Below are 18,685 nucleotides of genomic sequence, written 5' to 3'. Positions count from 1 at the left end.
CCTCCATAAGTTTCTGGCCAGTGTCAACAGTAATCTCTAGTTTGATCATAGAGAAAGCAAGCATATAGGACAGTTGTTTTAGGAGTTGATTAAATATTACATGGATAAGTATCTCCTTTTGGCAACCTGCTCGTGGGTGTGCTGTCCCATCATGAGAATGGCCTGGTTGAAGTGTTAAAAGTTCAGCTACCAGCACAGGGAACATTCCTGTATGAGTACATGGAAGTACAGCTTTAGTACCTTATTAAACAAATACTGTTTTTTAAGTTCTGTCATAAACCCTGTTTTTATGATTTTTGCTTTCAGGACAGGAATTATCATACAAAAATAGAGAAAACCGGCATAGGTGGTAAGCACCAATAAAGGAGAGACGGGTGAAGGAGTAAAGGGAACTGGATCAGCCTTTGACAGCCTAATAGAGAGCAATTTCCTGACCCTATTAGGATGGGCTGTTGGTTAGAGGTGGGGGTCTCTTGGACAGTAAACATCCATATGTACAAGTTACCCCAGAAAGGTGTAGGTAAGAAGAAATAGAGGAGAAAGCAAGTTTATGAAAGATTGTTGAATCATTTGTTTGTGCAGTGGCAGAAGTTATCATTGAAAATTGAGCATGCCAATTTTGGCCATTTGAACTGTGCTGAGGCCAGAGCGAGCTTTAATAAAGTGGAGTCTGTGGAGGAAGAGGAAAAGGTTTGAAAAATGAACTCTGCTGGAGGGAGTTTCTGTAAGCTTCAAGTGGGAGCTGAGAGGCAGGAATGACAAGGTCACAGAGACCCAGAAGGGCTTAAGGAAGCTATGGGACTTAGCAGGCAGCTCCTAGGGGGAGGAGGCCAGAAAACAGGGAGGATTCCAATACAGGGAGAGGAGCAAGTGTCGTAATAAATAGAGTTGCCCACATGGTGTATCAGATTCCAGGAGTCAGAGAGGACATTTACCAAGTAGGTGAGGAGAGATGGGTGGTTAGAGCAGATGGAGGGAAGAAGCAGCTGACGAATTTAGAACCAAATATGATGGATAGCAGAAGCCAGCAGAAACAAATGATCTGTACACACCTTAAGAGTCAAATCAACAACTTAAGTCATTTTGAAATGTTAAGACATTTCATGGGTACTACAGGGTGAAGGGGGAACCACTGCTGAGTTGATAAGTCAGAGATCCTGAACCAAGAAGTAGGTTCCATTGTTTATTTTTTTTAACTGCAAGTATGGAAGTATTAAAGTGAGAAGTGGGGAACAGAAGATTCTTTATTAAGATATCAGAGATGGGAGGCTTATGTCCCCTGAGGCTTTGGAGAGAGAGTGGGTACTGAGCCTGGGTTATATATTTGGTGGGGTTTTGTAGTTGAATGATAAGGGGAGTAATGTTTGGCTATAGAAGAGTTTAGTGTCCCATACCCGGGGATCTACCTGAGAGGCTGGTAAGGGAAAGGGTATGTCAGATCATGTGGTTTGGAGGAAAAGGAGGAGGGGGATGGCTGGCGAGCCTGGGGTCAAGCAGATGAGGGGAGCAAAAGAAATAGAGGTTCCCACTTTGGCTAGGAGGTCCTTTCCCATCAAGGGGATGGGACAAGTTGATACCATTAGAAAGGAATGGCTAAGGAGGATACCCTTAAAGATACAGCCAAGAGGTGGGGTTTGGTGAGCCTGGTAAGACTGTCCTCCCTACCCCAACAGTAGAGGAACGAGAGGTGGGACCCCAGAACTTTGTCAGGACCAAAGAAGTGGGCCCGGTGTCCAGAGGAAGGAGATGGATCACCCTGATATTGTGATAACTACCTGAGGCTCCTTGTCAGAGATGGTGGTGGTCAGGTCAAGAGAGCCTGGGCCCCCAGAGTCATTCATGGCCAGACCAAGGAGGTAGGTTGAAGGGCAATCTGGGCTTGATGTTCTCATGCCACGAGGCCCATGGGGGCAGTGCCCTTCTTGATAGCACCTTGGACATGGTTCGGGTGGTATAAAGGTTCAGACAGGCCTGGGCCCAGTGACCCTCCTGACTGCATTTGAAACAGGGATGGGAGTTCTCAGGCTTTGGGAGGCCAGAGAGCCTCAGCAGTTGCTATGGCTGGTCAAAAGACCTTCACTAGCTCCAGGTATTTTTGGTTTGGTGCTTTTTATCTCTCCCATGGTACACCTTAAAAGGCACAGTTAAGACTTTGGCCTGTGGAGTCAAGGGTCCTCTCTAGATGTTTAGACTTGTCCCTAATATCAGGGGAACTTTGGGAAAAGTAAGTCATAAGGAGTTGCTTCCCATCTCGGGTCTCAGGATCCAGATTGGTGTATTGTAAGAGGGCCTTTGTAAGGCAGTCTAGAAATTGAAGTGGGTTTTTGTGTTTGTCCTATATTATCTCTTGAATTTTTTTATAATTTGCTGCCTTAAGGGTAGCCTTATGGAGACCAGTCATGAGGCAAGTTAAAAATCTATTCCTAGCTAGGATATCTCCTGGAGTATTTTAAGTCCATTCAGGGTCCTGGTCGGGGACTGCCCTAACCACAACTGGGTGGGTGTCATCAATTTGGTGGATTTCATCTGCATGGGCCCCAGCCTGATCCCAGACTAGCCTTCTCCTCTGGGAGAAGATTGTTATCGAGAATCATATAAACATCATTGTTGTTTGTTTTTGCTCTTTTGAGGGGCCTGCCACCTAGCTCCCATATAAATCATACACAGAGGCTTATTCTTAATTATGAATGCCCAGACTTAGCTTGGCTTGTTTCTAGCCAGCTTTTCATAACTTTAAATTAACTCGTCGGTCTTCTGCCTCTGGGCTTTTACCTTTCTATATTTCTGTGTACCTTTCTTTCTGACTCCATTACTGGTTGTGTAGCTGGGTGGCTGGCCCCTGATGTCCTCCTTCTTCTCTCACTCCTAGATCTCTCCTCTCCCAGATTTCTCCTTCTAGTAATTCTCTCTGTCTGCCAGCCCCACCCATCTTTTCTCCTGCCTTGCTATTATTGCCATCAGCTCTTTATTAGACCTTCAGGTGTTAATGACAGGCATAATAACACAGCTTCACAGAGTTAAACAATTCAACATAAACAAAAGTCACACACCTTAAAATAATATTCCCCAACACATCATGGAAAGTAAGGTTATAGGATTGGGTAATGTATTGGATACCCAGTTGGTTAACATAGAGCAAGGCCTCATACATAATAGTTGAGTACTACTTTAACACCACATACTCAGCCTTGACTGGGTAGGGAGCCTGTCACTGAGGAGAAAGGGGAACCAGAGAGGCTAGAAAGAAAGAGAAGGGACTGCTGCTGGTTGAGGCTGATAAGGGGAGGTTTGCTAGTGTGATAGGAAATAATGGAGGGATCATCTGGTTTGGGCTTCATAGCTTGGAGGAGTTGTTTCCTCTTTGGTTGGTTTATCCCAAAATGGCATCAAACCATATGGTTCCTTCAAGATTACCTAAGTACAGATTTTTAACTATCAACCACAGTGTTACAGATTTTTCAGATTTGTAACCTTATTCAATATGATTACAGATCTTGAGGTAAGATTTATAGCTTAGCAAAAGTTTTAGAGAGTTAGAACAAAACCAAAATCATATGAGATGAGTAGCAGTAGTCCCCATTGAGACTACACCCTACACATAGACTTCTATTTTTAAAAAAGGGAATGGTTGACTATATTGTTTTGTAATTTCCAATTTTGGTGACTTGTCTCTTACTGTTCCTCTACACTCCACTATACCTTTCGAGTCCTTTCACTATAGTGTATTTATTTAGTCAAGTTCTTAAGAACTTAGGTTCATTTCAAATTTTTGTTGTTAAAATTGTCAAAACCATCCATTCCTATTTTCCTTTGTGTGAGTATATGTGAATGCATGTCATGTGGATGCACATACATGTGGAAGCCAGAGGTCAGCTTCAAATGTGATTCCTCAGGAGCCATATACCTTGGTTGGTTGGTTGGTTGGTTGGTTGGTTGGTTGGTTGGTTGGTTGGAGATAGAGTAAGAAATCTCATTGGTCTACAGCTCACTGAATAGTCTAAGCTGGCCAGCGATCAAGTTCCAGTGATTACAACTGTTTTCCAGCACACCCAGCTTCTTTATATAGTTCTGGGGTGGATCTCAGGACATCCCGCTCACACAGCAAGCACCTTACCACTTTACTCCTCCTCCGCTGTTTTCTTAGGTAGACTTCTCAGCCTGTAATCGCTGTGTCAGGGTGGCTTAGTTTGCTTTCTGTTGCTGCACTAAAGATCGTTGATCAAAACCATCTTGGAAAAAGTGGTTTTGGTTTACACAGTCTGATCATAGTCCATCACTGGAGGAAGCCAAGGTAGGAACTCAGTGAAGTGAGGTGAGAACCTGGAGGCAAGAACTGAATCGGAGATCATGAAGGAGTGCTATTTACTGGCTTTCTCTCCAGGACTTGCTCAGTTTTCTTTCTTATACAACCTAGGACACTGCCTATAGTGAGATTTTCCACATCAATCTTAATCAGGAAAATGCCCCCAAAGATTTGCCTACAGGCCAGTCTAATAGAGTAATTTTCTCAGTTGAGGTCCCCCTTCCCAGATAATCCTAGCTCATGTCAAATTGACAGAAATCTAACCAGCACAAAGAGTAAAAACAATTAAGTTTTTATAGCACTGTTTCTTGAAAGTTGGCTTTGTGTTGAGATCTCAAATCTCAGACTACTGTTTCTGTGTGAGCTGTATCTGAACACTTACCATGCTGAACTCTAGTCGCTGTTGCCTCTGTCTCCCTTCCTAAATGATGGGTCCCCAGGAACCAGAATGATTGTGCATTTTATTTCTCAGAGCTCACTGTGGTACTTGGAACATAGTGGGTTGTGAGGATAATAATCAAAACTAATATTATTGAGCATTTCCCAAAAGCCAGGGCATAGTGACACTATAAAGGAATGTTACCATGACAACTGTTTCACAAATAAGGATATTTAAATTTAGAAAGGTGTATATCCAGAACTCTATAGCTAGTTATAGCACAGGATAAATGTCGAATGGATAGCAAGGTGTCCTTATCAGTTCTGCAGAGATAATAATGTCCCCACATCCTTCCATCATTAGTATTTTGCCTGATACAGAAGTTTTAACAGTTGAATATGCATCTAAGGCTTTTTAAAACAGTCTGTGGACTTTCACCACCACCCAAAGTTTCTAGTCCATCAGATTTAGAGAGGCCTAAATACTGGATTTTTAACAAGATCTGTGGCGAAACTAAGGCTGCTGACCCAGGGACCCACTCTGAACATTCTGGACCCCAGTGGACTACTGAAGCATACTTGCACTGTTTGTACTCCCTGCTACTGCAGGTCCCTCCCTACCTTTGCTCTGTTCTAGCCCACACTAGCTACCTCTGTCTATGAAAAGAAATTCATTGTTAGTATCAGTCCATTTGCTTAGGGAGTTTTAGTCACCTCATTGAGTTAGCGTTAAACATGCTCTGGACTAGGACTGAGATATTTTGGCTTCTAGACCCACCAGACTATCTTTAGTTATAATTCAATCCTGTAGTCTTCCAGTCAAGAAAAGAAGCTTGTTGCATGATTTGTCCTTGTTCTACTGAGGTTGACATTAGTTGAGTTTGAATGAGCTATATTTCCCTCAGAAACTTTCAGGATAACAGGCTTCACTTTTTGTACCCATAAAACCTAAAGCTCTTGAAGCTGCTGCTTTGTCAATGCCCTGTGACTGGATTCCTCAACTGTGAGGAACAGTACTACATTGTTCCTATTCTACAGATCTGGAGATATAGTCTATGTATATAAATTCCTTTGAATGAATGTTTGTTTATTTGTTTGGCTGCTTTTAAAGACAGGGTTTCTCTATGTAGCCCTGGCTATCCTAGAACTTGCTCTGTAGACCAGGCTGGACTGGAACTCTCACAGAGATCTGACTGCCTCTCTCTCCCAAGTGCTGGGACTAAATGTGTTCTTGAATGGATATTTTAAACCAAGAAATATTTGAAGCCAGTAGAATGGCTCAGAGAGTCTAAAGGTACTCTTCACCAAGCCCAATGACTTGAGTTTGATCTCCAGTAGAAAGAGAGAACTGGCTCTTTGTAGGTTCTCTGACCTCCACATGTAAACTCCCAGCACACATACAAAATAATAAATATAAAAAACAGTTTTTTAAAGAAAGAAACAGCTGTGCCAGGCGGTGGTGGCACATGCCTTTAATCCCAGCACTCAGGAGGCAGAGGCAGGCGGATCTCTGTGAGTTCGAGGCCAGCCTGGGCTACAGAATGAGTTCCAGGACAGCCAGAGCTACACAGAGAAACCCTATCTCAAAACAACAACAACAAAAAAATAACAACAACAGAAAAACAGCTGGGTGATGGTAGTACACACCTTTAATCCCAACACTCGGGAGGCAGAGGCAAGTGGATCTCTGTGAGTTTGAGACCAGCCTGGTCTACAGAGTAGATCTAGGAAGCCAGGGCTGTTGTACAGAGAAACCCTGACTTAAAAAAAAAGAAAAAAAGAAGTGTTTGGGAGCATTGCAGAAGAGGTGTTGGAAAGATTGTAAGAGCCAGTGGTCAGGGAAGACTGGGATGAACAGTGTCTTCTGGAGACTCTTAAGAGGGATGCATGGATTGCCCTGGGAAGGGGAAATATGAGATCACCTGGGTAAACTGGGGGCAGAGTGGGGAGAGTAGAGGGGTGGGTGGGGAATGGAAACATGAGGGATTGGGATGGTTGAGTTGGGGTAGGGATGGAGAGGGGAGCAACAAAAGAGATATCTTGATAGAGGGGGGCCTTATGGGGTTAGGGAGAAACCTGGTACCAGGGAAAATCTCAGGAATCCACAAGGAAAACCCCAGATAAGACTCCTAGCAATAGTGGAGAGGGTGCCAGAACTGGCCTTCTCCTGTAATCAGATTGGTGACTACCCTAATTGTCATCCTAGAACCTTCATCCAGTAACTGATGGAAGCAGATGCAGAGATCTGCAGCCAAAAATTGAGCTGAGCTCCAGGAGTTCTACTGAAGAGAGGGAGGAGGGATTGTAGGAGCCAGGGGGGTCAAGAGTCATAATGGGGAAACCCACAGAGATAGCTGACCTGAGCTCAAGGGAGCTTATGGACTCTAGACAGACAGCTAGGTAACCTACATGGGACTGACCTAGGCCCTCTGCATGTGAGAGTCAGTTGTATAACTTGGTGTCTGTTTGTGGGGCCCCTAGCAGGGAGCAGAATCAGTCCCTGGTGCATGAGCTGGCTTTTTGGAACCTATTCCCTATGGTGGAATGCCTCACTCAGCCTTCATAGAGTGGGGAGGAGCTTAGTCCTACCTCAGCTTGATATACCATTAGTTATTGACTCTGATGAGAAGCCTTAGCCTTTCTGAGGAGTGGATGGGTGGGAGGGTAGAAAGGAGGTGGAGGGAGGGAACAGAAGGAGAGGATGGAGGAGAAAGTAGTTGGTGTGTAAAATAAATACATTTCCTCAGCACAGGATAAAAAAAAAGAAACAATGTCTTCTGGGCATGACAGGACTGATACACTCATGAACTCACAGCATCAATGGTTGTCTGCACAAGACCTATACAAGATCAAGCCTGACAGTTTACCAGCATGGAAACAGGAGGGGCTTATAAGTCTCTCACTCCCTAGCTGAGGAACTATTGATGGTTGATGCCTGCTAGGAGAGGGAGAGTCTGTTTACTTTAAGAGTGTACCCTGGGGCTCTGGTGGGGTTGGGGGGCACATGCCCCTTTAATTCTAGCACTCAGAGGCAGAAGCAGGCAGGTCTCTGTGAGTTCAAGGTCACGTGGTCTACAGAGTGAGTTCTAGGATAGTCAAGGCTACACAGAGAAGCCCTATCTCCAAAAAAAAAAAAAGTAGTCTGGTAGGTCACCTGTGCTCCAGAGGAGGACCCCACACCCATGCACATATGAGCGCCACAGATTGGATTCAGTGGGTTATCTAAGGGGGCACCTAAGGGATGGACCCAGGAGCTCTTAGAGGGCAGAGTGGGGAGGTGAATATGATCAAAATAAATTGTATGTGAATATGAAATTCACTGAAAATTAATAAAAATACTATATTTTAAAAAGAGGAACATTTGATAAAGGCCTCTCTTTTAGATCTGAAACACATTTCCCTGAAGGAGTCCTTATCTTTAGCTCTTAGATAGGAAATGGTTATCTGAAATTTGCACACTTAAACCAGAATGAAAAGCCTTCCTAAGCAAGGGAGACAGGTTTGTTTATTTGTTTTTCCTTTTATTGCTAATAGACTTTTTTTTCCTCACATACTATATATAGTGATTACAGTTTCCCCTCCCATGCAGATCCACTCCATTTCTGTCTCATTAGAAAATAACATGCTCCTAAGGGATACAAATAAAATATGATGAAATAAACTATAATAAGGTAAAACAACAACTAATACATTAGGGTTGGACAAGACAAACAAGCAGAAGGAAAAAGCCCAAGAGAAGGCAGAATAATCAGAGAACCACTTGTTTACACACTCAGAAGTCCTATGAAAACACTAAACTGGAACCCATAATATAATTGCAGAGAACATGGTACAGACCAGTGCAGACCCTATGCATGTTGCCTCAGTCTCTGAGTTCATATGTGCATGGATCCTGTTGATTTAGAGAGCCTTTTCTTGGTGTCCTCCTTCCCCCTCTGGCTCTTATCGAAGGCCACTGAGAATATAAAGCAGATGACAGCTAATATTCAACAGGTTGACCCATCAGATGAATAACTCTCTGATGAGAAGCCCCACTAGGCAAAGACCTGTGGGGTTACTGGCTGTGGAAACTGGTGGTTTCTGTCTGTAATTTTCTCATGTGCCACCACAATTCCTCCCTAAACAGAACAGCTGTGGGGTTCTTTCCACAGGCCTTTGGTAGTGTGTTTTACACTTTTGGGGCACAATTATGTCTGTGAATTGACAGAAGAATGACTTCTTACACTGTGTAATTTTGGTGAATAAAATACACTTTCTTAGCCAGGCTTTTATTCCATGGCTTCAAGACAAGTACAGACCTCAGAACAAATCCAAAATAGACTAGTTGCTCCTGGAGATGAATTGCTCAAGGACAATTTCCCAGGTGTCTGTGATGAAACCAAGGTCAGGCATGAAACAACTTTAGTGCCAGTTTTTTGCTTGCAAAATCCTGGCTGATAACATTAAAGATACAACTCCCTGTACAAATCCTCTCAGCAACTGACTTTCTGTACATACTCCTGACGTCACTTTTATGATACAAGGCTCAAGGTTAAGCCAACTAACTGTTTATTGCTTAGGTCCTGAATTTTAATGTCATTCTCTGTGATGTGTCTCAGGATATGTGCCTCCTGCCTGCACAGACAAGTGTTGCCATGGTTGCTCACCATGCCTGGTCAGAGCGATATTTCTAGCCTGAGAGAGGCTGTGTGTTGCCAGATTGGCTCTGTTTCTTATTGTTTACTCAAGAAATGCTCTGTGATCCTGAATATGTAATTCATATATTGTCTAAAGTTTTCTGTTGAGGAGAGATTTTTTTTTCAAGATGAATTAAAGAGAAAGTTACCATCAGAAAGCATGTTTTTCTTTTTTATTCCCCTCATATAGAAAAAGTCTAGCCCTTGCCACATTCCTGGGTTTTGTTTTGTTTTGTTTTTTGCATGCCCTGGGCTTCTGGAGGCTGGCCCTCCAGGCAGCGATAGACTCTTACACTCTTCACATCTCCTCTTCGAAAAGTTCCCTGACCTCTGAAGGGAGGGATTTGATAGACATCCCATTTAGGGTTGAGTGTTCAAAGATCTTTCACTCTCTGTATAATGTCTGGCTGTGGGTCTCTGTATTTATTCCTATCTGCTGCAGTATGGGAGCCCAGCTCCCATCTTTTGAAAGGGTCTTAGGTGGAGGAGAGAGGAATGAGGAAATATCAGATAGAAAGAGAGACCTAGCCTACAAGAAGAAAGACAGAAACACAGGATAGCTTCAGGAGGGCCCTGGATCAATACCCAACAGCCTCATCCTTTATTGAAAAGGGCTTTTTCTAACATGCCAAGAGGAGAAGCAAAAGAGCCCCCCCCCCTTGCATGATCAAAGCACACCATACAGCCAAGTGTAGATCCTTCCAAACACCTGGTAAGCATACCCATGACCAAATCATCTCATTATGCAGCCCTGCCAGGTAAAGCAAGCTCAAGATTCTCTGACCCTGAGTAATTTCTCACTAGGAAGCCTCTGTGGGCTCCCACACTGCTGGAGGAAGCTTCTCTGATGATGACTTAGCAAAGCACTGAGCTACTAGTATAACAGAGTGACATTAGGAGTCATTTTATCACTGCAATGTTTTGTTTGTTTGTTAGAACAGCAGGGTTTGGTTTTACTCTAGGTCCCTGGGCTATCTAGTCTCTGGTTTAGAAGACAAGGGTTTTTTTAATGCAATAGATGAGATCCTGTCTTTGGTGAAATTTACTTGCAACTATGATAAAATATATATATATATATAAAAATAGTTTTCCATGATCCTTGAGTAGTCATGAGACTGGAGTTCTTTCTCTGAGTTCATTTGAGCTTATGAAGTCTCTGCTTCCTTATAGGTGGAGGCTGAGCTGATTGACAAGCTGGACAGCATGGTGTCAGAGGGGAAAGGTGATGAGAGCTACAGGGAACTCTTCAGCCTGCTGTAAGCTGCTCCTTCCCCAGGAGCCCCATGTTGGGAGAAGGCGTGATGTGAGCTAGTGAAGGGTAGAGGTGAAGCCTGCACTGGGCAGGCTTCAGAGGTTGGGTACCAGGAGAGCCCCCATTGATTCTGGTGGTAGCCATAGTCACTTTCTATCAACATGAAAACAAGTGGGCTTGGGGATTTAGCTTAGTGGTACTGGGTTCAGTCCTCAGCTCCTGGGGGGTAGGGGGTGTGGTTCCTTAGCCTGGTAGTGGTGGCTTTAATCCCAGCACTTGAAAGGCAAAGATCCCTATGAGTTTGAGTCCAGCCTGATCTACAGACCAAGTTCCAGGACAACCAGGGCTACACACAGAAATCTTGTCTTGAAAAACACACACACACACACACACACACACACACACACACACACACACACACACACACACACACAAAGGAAGGAAGGAAAAGAAGGAAGGAAGGAAGAAAAAAAGCAAGCAAGCACTTTTAGGGATCATTATGGTTAACTGAAGATGAATGAATACATAAATAATAATTCAGCTCCTAGGTTTGCTATAAGAAGTCATTGTATATCTTCATAACATTCCCTACATCCTGTTGGAAAAATAGCCCATAGGGATTTATTCAATTTAAGATTCATTCCTGGTATTTCTGGGAGGTAAAGTATGAATTCTCTTCTAGGAAACATTGCAGCTTGATAAACACTGCCCAGGTTCTTGAATAAACCACACAGCCTCTCTAGGCCATTTTCCTGTTTATGAAATGATCTGGCTGTACTGAATGATGCCAAAGTTCCCCCAGACCTATCATTTTAATAGCTTCTTTTTTTAAGTTGATAAAGGCCCTCAGGCCTCATGAGACATTACTTAGTCTTACTTACTTAGATATTATTGCAGTGTATAAAATGTATTGATATTTTTATTTGTTAAGATTCTGAGTTATTCTATTTACATTAGCAGTTATTACAAAAGTACCATTGGGTGTATCAGATCCACAATATAGACTTAATCATAGAAAATAGTACTTTTATTGAAATATAATTGGTTTCATAACATAATTCCTGTGTGTACTTTATTAATCTAATATCAAAATGTCAAATTTAACAAAATTTACAACTGTTGTCTACCAGTAATTCAGAAAATTTTAAACTCCAAAAATTGTGCAAGTTGACTTTTAGACTTGATGCTGACAACAGACTTGCAAGGGCTACAGTGTGGGGATTGTACTCCCCTTCTTAGAAGTGCTGAGACTGGGCTCGAGGAAGTGCTGGCATGTCACCAGTAAAAGGCACCTCTGAAGGAAGAACCCTTCTTCCTGGTACACTATGGCTGGTTTGTTCTTTCATGAGTCATAAGAATTTTATTGGAAATTTATGATGAAATATATTCATCTTCCAATATATCTCTTTTAACAAAATGTTTCCAGTTGTGGAAGAAAGACATTGAATTCTCTTTGTTGGCTTCCTACAAATGACTTTATTACAAAGGAAAAAGTATAAAAATAGCTCTCAATTAATAGTTACCTATCCAAATTGTGTTTGTAAACCTTTTTAAAATCAGTTTGAGACCTGATAGCTACTGATACCATGGAGCAACATTTCATAGTTTTAATTTGGAGGTGATGTTTGTAGGTTTTGGGGGGATAAAATGTGTATAGATTAATTCAGAAAAGATTCAGTTAAAGGAATGAGGTAGTAATCAGCATTTTCCATGCTTGTGTGCTCATAGAACACCTCTTCCCAACGTCCAGGACAGTAAAGCTCTATAGAACAGTTGGAAATAGTATAGTGTTCTAGTCCACACAAGTTAGAGGCTAAAGCCTATGGTCTTCTCTCTCTTTAGCAGCATGATCACAGAAATTCTCACTTTCCCTGAACCTTTGGCCCAGGTGTATGTTCTGTTCAGGGAGGCAGTGATCATAACGAAAAGCATAACAGCAATCAAGCTGTGAGTTTGAGTCCCCAGTGCTTGTTCTCAGTCCTGGGCCAGCCAACTCAAGATGACTCTTAGAAACTTAGAAAGCAAGAAGCATGCTCATAAGGAATCATAAATAGAGTTGTATGGAATGAGATCAAGACCTAAGCTCATTACTAGAGCAAGAAGAAATAATGCAGGTCATCACCTCCTGGAAGAATCATATGGGATGTCAGCGTATCCTAAAGCCAGGTTTTTTGGATAAGCTAAAAGCTGCCTCAGAGTGACTGTCAGATTTTTTTTAATGACCTGTACATTAAGTTTCTATCTTTGTCACATATGTTTTGGAAGTTTCCCTTGACTAAGGTGATGACAGAGTATAGCTCCTAAATTTGTTCTCTGTCCCTCATACTGGGCTCCTGAGACTTGTGGGAATCTTTGATGTATGAGAAGAGGTAGTTTTGTACATTTACTGAAAATGGCTCTGGACAATATTAACCAATTGGCAAAGCCAGACTTATTCCACCATAGGCTCTTAACTCATGTGTTCCTTAGATAGACCTTATAGCATATGCCTCTCTCACCTCCACCTCAATGGTATCCTTAGGAACATGCACTCTGAAATGGGAGATAGGTTCTTTTGTTGCTGCCCGTTCAATAATATCCTTGTCTTTGTTTTCTGCTGCATGGAGTAGAACCCAGCTGTTTGGGCCCTACCCCAGGTAAGACTACAGTGTGGCAAGTCTCCTGTCTCCAGATGTATCACAGCCTCCACAGGTTCTTGGACCTCACTCTTGTCACCAGGAAAGGCTCATGAATTATGTTTGCTTCTTCTGCCAACAGCCTTCTGGAGAAGGTTGAACAAGAAACATGGCGTGAGACTGGCATTTCCTTTGTCACCTCAGTCACCCGCCTCATGGAACGCCTTCTTGACTACAGGTATTTTCTTAGTTTGAAACCTTTGTAGCCTCTCCCCTAGTAGAATAGTCTCTTCTGAAAGGGTATTCACTTGACTTTAAAACTTAAGACCATACTGGGGACTGGAGTACTGACTGCTCTTGCAGAAGACCTGCTTTCAGTTCCCAGCACCCACATGGCAACTCATGACTGTCTGTAACTCCAGGTCCAGGATATCCAATGCCCCCTTCTGTCTTCTGTGAGTACCAGGCACACACATGATACATGTACATGCAGGCAGGCAAACACTCCAACACATGAAATAAAAATAAAGGAACATTAAAACAACAACTGCCAGCCAGGTGGTACTGGTGCACCCCTTTAATCCCAGCACTCAAGAAGCAAAGGTAGGTGGATCTCTGTGAGTTCAAGTCCAGCCTGTTCTACAAAGCAAATTCCAGGACAGCGAGGGCTGTTATACAGAGAAACTCTGTCTCAAAAAAATAAAACAAAAAGCAAAAAAAACCTGCCAGGCATGGTGTCACACATGCCTTTAGTCCCAACACTCAAGAGACAGAGACAGGTGAATCTCTGTGAATTTCAGGTCAGTCTGGTCTACACTGGAATTTCAGGCTAGGCAGGCCTATATAGTAAGACGTTGTCTTTAAAAATAAACAGGCCAGGTGGCGGTGGCATATGCCTTTAATCCCAGCACTTGGGAGGCAGAGCCAGGCGGATCTCTCTGAGTTCGAGACCAGCCTGGTCTACAGAGCAAGATCCAGGACAGACACCAAAACTACACAGAGAAACCCTGTCTTGAAAAACCAAAAATAAATAAACAAACAAATGTAAGAACTATGCATGGTGGTGCACAGCTGTAATCACATCACTAGAAAGGCAGAGGCAGAAAGATCATGAATTTGAAGCCGTCCTGACCTGTATAGCAAGACCATGTTTAAAAAACCAAAAACCACTGTGTCTTAACATAGGGAGGACTGTTCTGGTTCTGTTGGCTGTTGTTAGGGATCATCTGACCAGTAACAGAATACCTTTCCTCAGGTATAAGTTAGAGCTTCTTGGGATCCCCCTAAGATTGAACATACTCAAAAGGCATCCCAAAGACATGCAGCCATATGGCCTTCCATCTAGAAAAGTCAGAGCTCAAAGGAATAGACATAGCAAAAGGGAGAGAAAAACTGAGTCCAAAGCAAGTTCAGGAACAACTATAGTTCCTTAATGGAGACCTTCCTCAGACATATGGGAGATAAACGAGGAAATGTCACCTGGTAGCAAAATATGACCAAGGACAATATTTATTTGCTTCTCCAGGGACTGGGGACACCCTTTTTCTTATACCTATATTCTCTTGTTAAAACCTATTCCTGTCCCCTAATCCTAGCCATGGGAACAGATTAGAGGAGATGTTTTGTGAATTCAGGGATCTCTGTTATGTTCAGCCTGAGAATTCCTGTGGAATTAGAATTGTTTCATGAAAGCCTGCCTTCCTAGTCCTGTCATGACTGCTGAATTGGTCTAAAAATAACAGTGAAACAACCACTGCAGCCTTAATTATGCTCTCAGTAGGACTTAAATAGTCGCTAAAGGTGTTTTCGGGAAATAAAAAAAATGAGAGATAGGAAGATAAAGGAACAAAACCAATCCCAAATCATAATGCTAGAAGATGTACAAACCCCTGGATCAATAAATGAGGATGCTCAGACTTCCTCCAGTTCCTTCTGAAGAAGAAAGCACTGCTGTTGAGAAGACTCAGATGTCAGTACACTGACTTGAATATGGGAATGGAATTCACAGCCCAAACCTCCCCTCTTTCTGTAGCACAGTTGTGTTTGTGCAAACTTCTGCCCATTTTTCTTGGGCCTTAAAAGGTCAAAGCTGGCCTTTGTCAGCCCTTTTTAAAAGCAAAAGGCTTCCTTTTTCATGTCAGGTCCCAGGCCTCTCCTATACCTGCCATCAGACAGAAAAGAGAAGTGGGTTAAAGCTCTATATCTTTCTCTTACTGCATTATTTACTGAAGGTTATTCATATTCACTACCATCTACCTGAAAGACCCAAAATCAGTGTCTTAGACTTAAAGGCCTTCTTTTAACTAGATGATTTTCTTTTAGTCTTCTATAAACAAATGAAACTCATGGCCAGAACCAACTTCATTCTCCATTTCTTATCTCAGTGTGGTATCTATAAAACAAGTACACAGCCTTTCACTTGTCTTCAGTCATGAACTAGTCTGTGCCCTGTGTCCTTACAGTTCCCAATGCTTACATTCCACGTTCCAGCCTCCAAGTATTGTTCCTTGTGAACATGGAGAAAAACACCATGATTTTTATGGTTCTATCTACTTAAAAAAAAAAAAACTAACATGTTAATTGTATATGCAATGCATCTAATCTCATTTGCATTCCTGAAGGGTTACTCTTGTAGTTGTCAATGAAGAAGTACATGTGAAGAGTTCTGTTGCCAAAGTTGATCCAAGTGCTAGCTGATTCAAAGGCTGTGCTCTAGATCCCCATCTATATGTTTCTTCATTGATCTCTTCCCTTCAGGTTTTTTTGCTATGTCATTTCCTTAGAGTAGCTCCCCAGTCCAAAGCATCAGAGAGGCTTTCCCAAGCCAGGAGCTCACCTGGCTTGCTGTGCATGCCTTGAGTATACCTCATTTGCCATCTCTCTGACTTAGTTTGACAGAAAAGAGTCAACTCCTTGAAGGCAGGACCCTTGAGCTTTTCTTCTGATACTCTGCTTATCCCTGACAGGTACACAATAAATAATGATGAATCAAATGAGCTTGCAGGAAAGTCTGTGCCAAAATCAAGAGAATTCTTTCCTTTACCCAAGAACTTAAACTGTTACTGACAGTATATGTGTGTATAATAAAAACTATATATACATGACATTTAGACGTAAGTTATATATAAAATCTTAATGTTTCTTCTAGAAGTTGTGGTCCAACATGACTTGAACCTTTGGTGTGAGTCTTATTTTTAGACTTGCCAAACTAAGTCTTCTAAGAAGTACCTCCTCAGCTTTGACTTTATGTAATGTATTTAACTTTATGTGAATTTTAGGATAGATTTATAGCTTATATTTCACATTTTCTCATAAAATGAAACTTGCCCTTTAAGAATAACTCTCTGCCTCCCTGGGGAACTTGGGAATTTGGCCTTCTGCCTTATAGATGCATCCTTCTGTACTAAGAAAAGTGGTAAGTGCCACTTACTGCTCTGATGGTGCATCTGGGCTCTATACTCTGCAACCAGAACAAGGAGCTAAACGGAGATCTTTGAACCCCAGGATTGGCTGCAAAGCTGGGTGGGTGGAGGGGTCTCACAATACAGTCCTCTTCTGTCAAAGTACTTCCTGTTAGAAGGCATACTCCTTTTAGAATTGACCATACTGATATTCCAGTAATACTGCTGTTTGATGTATTGTCCCAGGAGACATCACTCCATCTCATGGTCAGTCGTCTGTGCTCTCTCTTTCAGGGACTGCATGAAAGGAGAAGAAGCAGAGAACAAGAAGATTGGCTGCACTGTTAACCTAATGGTGAGAGGACACGGGCTCTTCCTCCTTCCCTCCTGATGACACAGCCAGGCTTTGGGCTGGCTGGCTGGGGCTTAGAAATGACCTTCAAAACTCTTGCAGCTTACATATATTTCATTCTCTTACAGAACTTTTACAAATCTGAGATTAACAAAGAGGAAATGTATATCCGATACATCCATAAGCTTTGTGACATGCACTTACAGGCTGAAAACTACACAGGTGAGTCAGGGAAAGAGAAGAGCTGTGTTTTCATTAGGACAGACTTAAGGGCCTATACAGAGAAAGGCCCCAGGAGGGTACCTGCCAGATCTCAGCAGTGTTGGGTCCCAAGGTATTCCTTCACCTCTCTCCTGTCCTTCTGCCCCTTTGTAGTGTGGAAAAACCAGGTGAAATTTTTGTTCTTCATGCATGTCCTCTACTGTCTGGGGCTGTTCCATTCACCTTTGCTCCTATCCATGTCTCTGAGGACTCAAGAGTAACTTCCAAATTCTGGTGCACCCGGTTTAGAACATTTGAAGTTCTATTGCTCCTCAGAAATACAACTTTTCTTAGGTCTTAGAACGCTGAAGTAACTAAGACCATAGCAAAGGAATATCTCCTTCATCTTGAAACTTCTAGAACTCACTGGTAGATCTGGCTCTTCCTCTGCAACTACACACCAGCTCCTATACTGAGCTTCCAGTACAGAGTGTGGACAGCATTCATCTTCTTGACAGGCCAGATGAGAGCCTCTTCATTATGTCTGCAGTCTATGCAAAGACCCGTCATGATCTGTTTACTGAGAGCAGCTCTGAAGGAAGGGGAAGGATGCATGCATGGATGTTCTGTGCGATTCCCTTGTACCATAGTTCCCTGAAGAACCATCTTTTCCACTGTGACCAGACCCTATTCTTATCCCTCAGGCTAAAGGACTTAAATTTGTCATCTAAATGTGGAAATGTGAGCTATTCTTATTTGCAGATCTTAACTAGGAGTTTATGAATTAGTATAAACAGAGAACCCTCCTTCCTTACCCTTGTATCTAGATGTTAGAATGTTGTGTATATGCTACTTTTTCTGTTAGCATAACTTGGCAAGAAGAACAGGACAGGCTTGTTCTTGGTATGACTGGTCTGTCTATACTCAGGAAGCTAATACATGAGGATCATGAGTCTGAGGTAGGCCTAGGCTATGTGGTGAGACTGTCTTTAAAATGAAAAGAGGGCCTGGAGAGATGGCTCAGCAGTTAAGCATGCTCACTGCTCTTCCAGAGTACACTTTGTAGCTCCTGTATGGCAGCTCACAACTGTCTGTAACTCTAGTGCAAGGGGATCCACCGTTCTTCTCTAGTCTCTGAGGCACTAGGGATGCACGTGGTGCACAGACATACATACATATAGGCAAGACACAATACACATTAAATAAATAAATATTTTTAAGAGAGATTATATGACATTGCATAACATGACTAAATTTACCATTCTTTATACCTACTAATCATGATCTCAACAACTCTGAAAGGATGGTGAAGGGAAAGAGTTTTATAAATTCCCTGTATTGAGCTGGAGAGATGTCTCAGTGGTTAAGAGCACTGCCTGCTCTTCCAGAAGACCCAAGTTTGATTCCCATCACTCACATGATAGCTTACAACCATCTGTAACTCCAGCCCCAGGGGCTCCAACACCCTCTTTTGGCTTCTGCAGGCACTACATACATGTGGTCCACA

The 18,685-nt window shown here is 42.5% G+C and overlaps 1 protein-coding gene across 14 annotated transcripts in view; it reads left to right on the top strand.

Moving 5' to 3' along the window:
* The window catches only part of Dock3 (dedicator of cytokinesis 3), a 377,571-nt gene that overhangs the window by 318,183 nt on the left and 40,703 nt on the right, over nt 1–18,685 (top strand). For 13 of the 14 annotated variants that reach the window (XM_052719644.1, XM_052719626.1, XM_052719604.1 and 10 more), the window contains 5 exons: nt 10,528–10,613; nt 13,219–13,245; nt 13,367–13,462; nt 16,920–16,980; nt 17,106–17,199. In XM_052719644.1, coding sequence (XP_052575604.1) covers nt 10,528–10,613; nt 13,219–13,245; nt 13,367–13,462; nt 16,920–16,980; nt 17,106–17,199 — 364 coding nt within the window. The remainder of the gene's footprint in view (nt 1–10,527; nt 10,614–13,218; nt 13,246–13,366; nt 13,463–16,919; nt 16,981–17,105; nt 17,200–18,685) is intronic. The other variant, XM_052719534.1, reaches the window with a different exon arrangement.

Source organism: Peromyscus californicus, unplaced genomic scaffold (assembly GCF_007827085.1).
Source record: "Peromyscus californicus insignis strain IS unplaced genomic scaffold, ASM782708v3 Scaffold_11__1_contigs__length_118956290, whole genome shotgun sequence".
NCBI classification, from domain to species: domain Eukaryota; kingdom Metazoa; phylum Chordata; class Mammalia; order Rodentia; family Cricetidae; genus Peromyscus; species Peromyscus californicus.
Note: the sequence above shows the minus strand (reverse complement) of the source record. Positions and strands in the feature narration are given on the sequence as shown.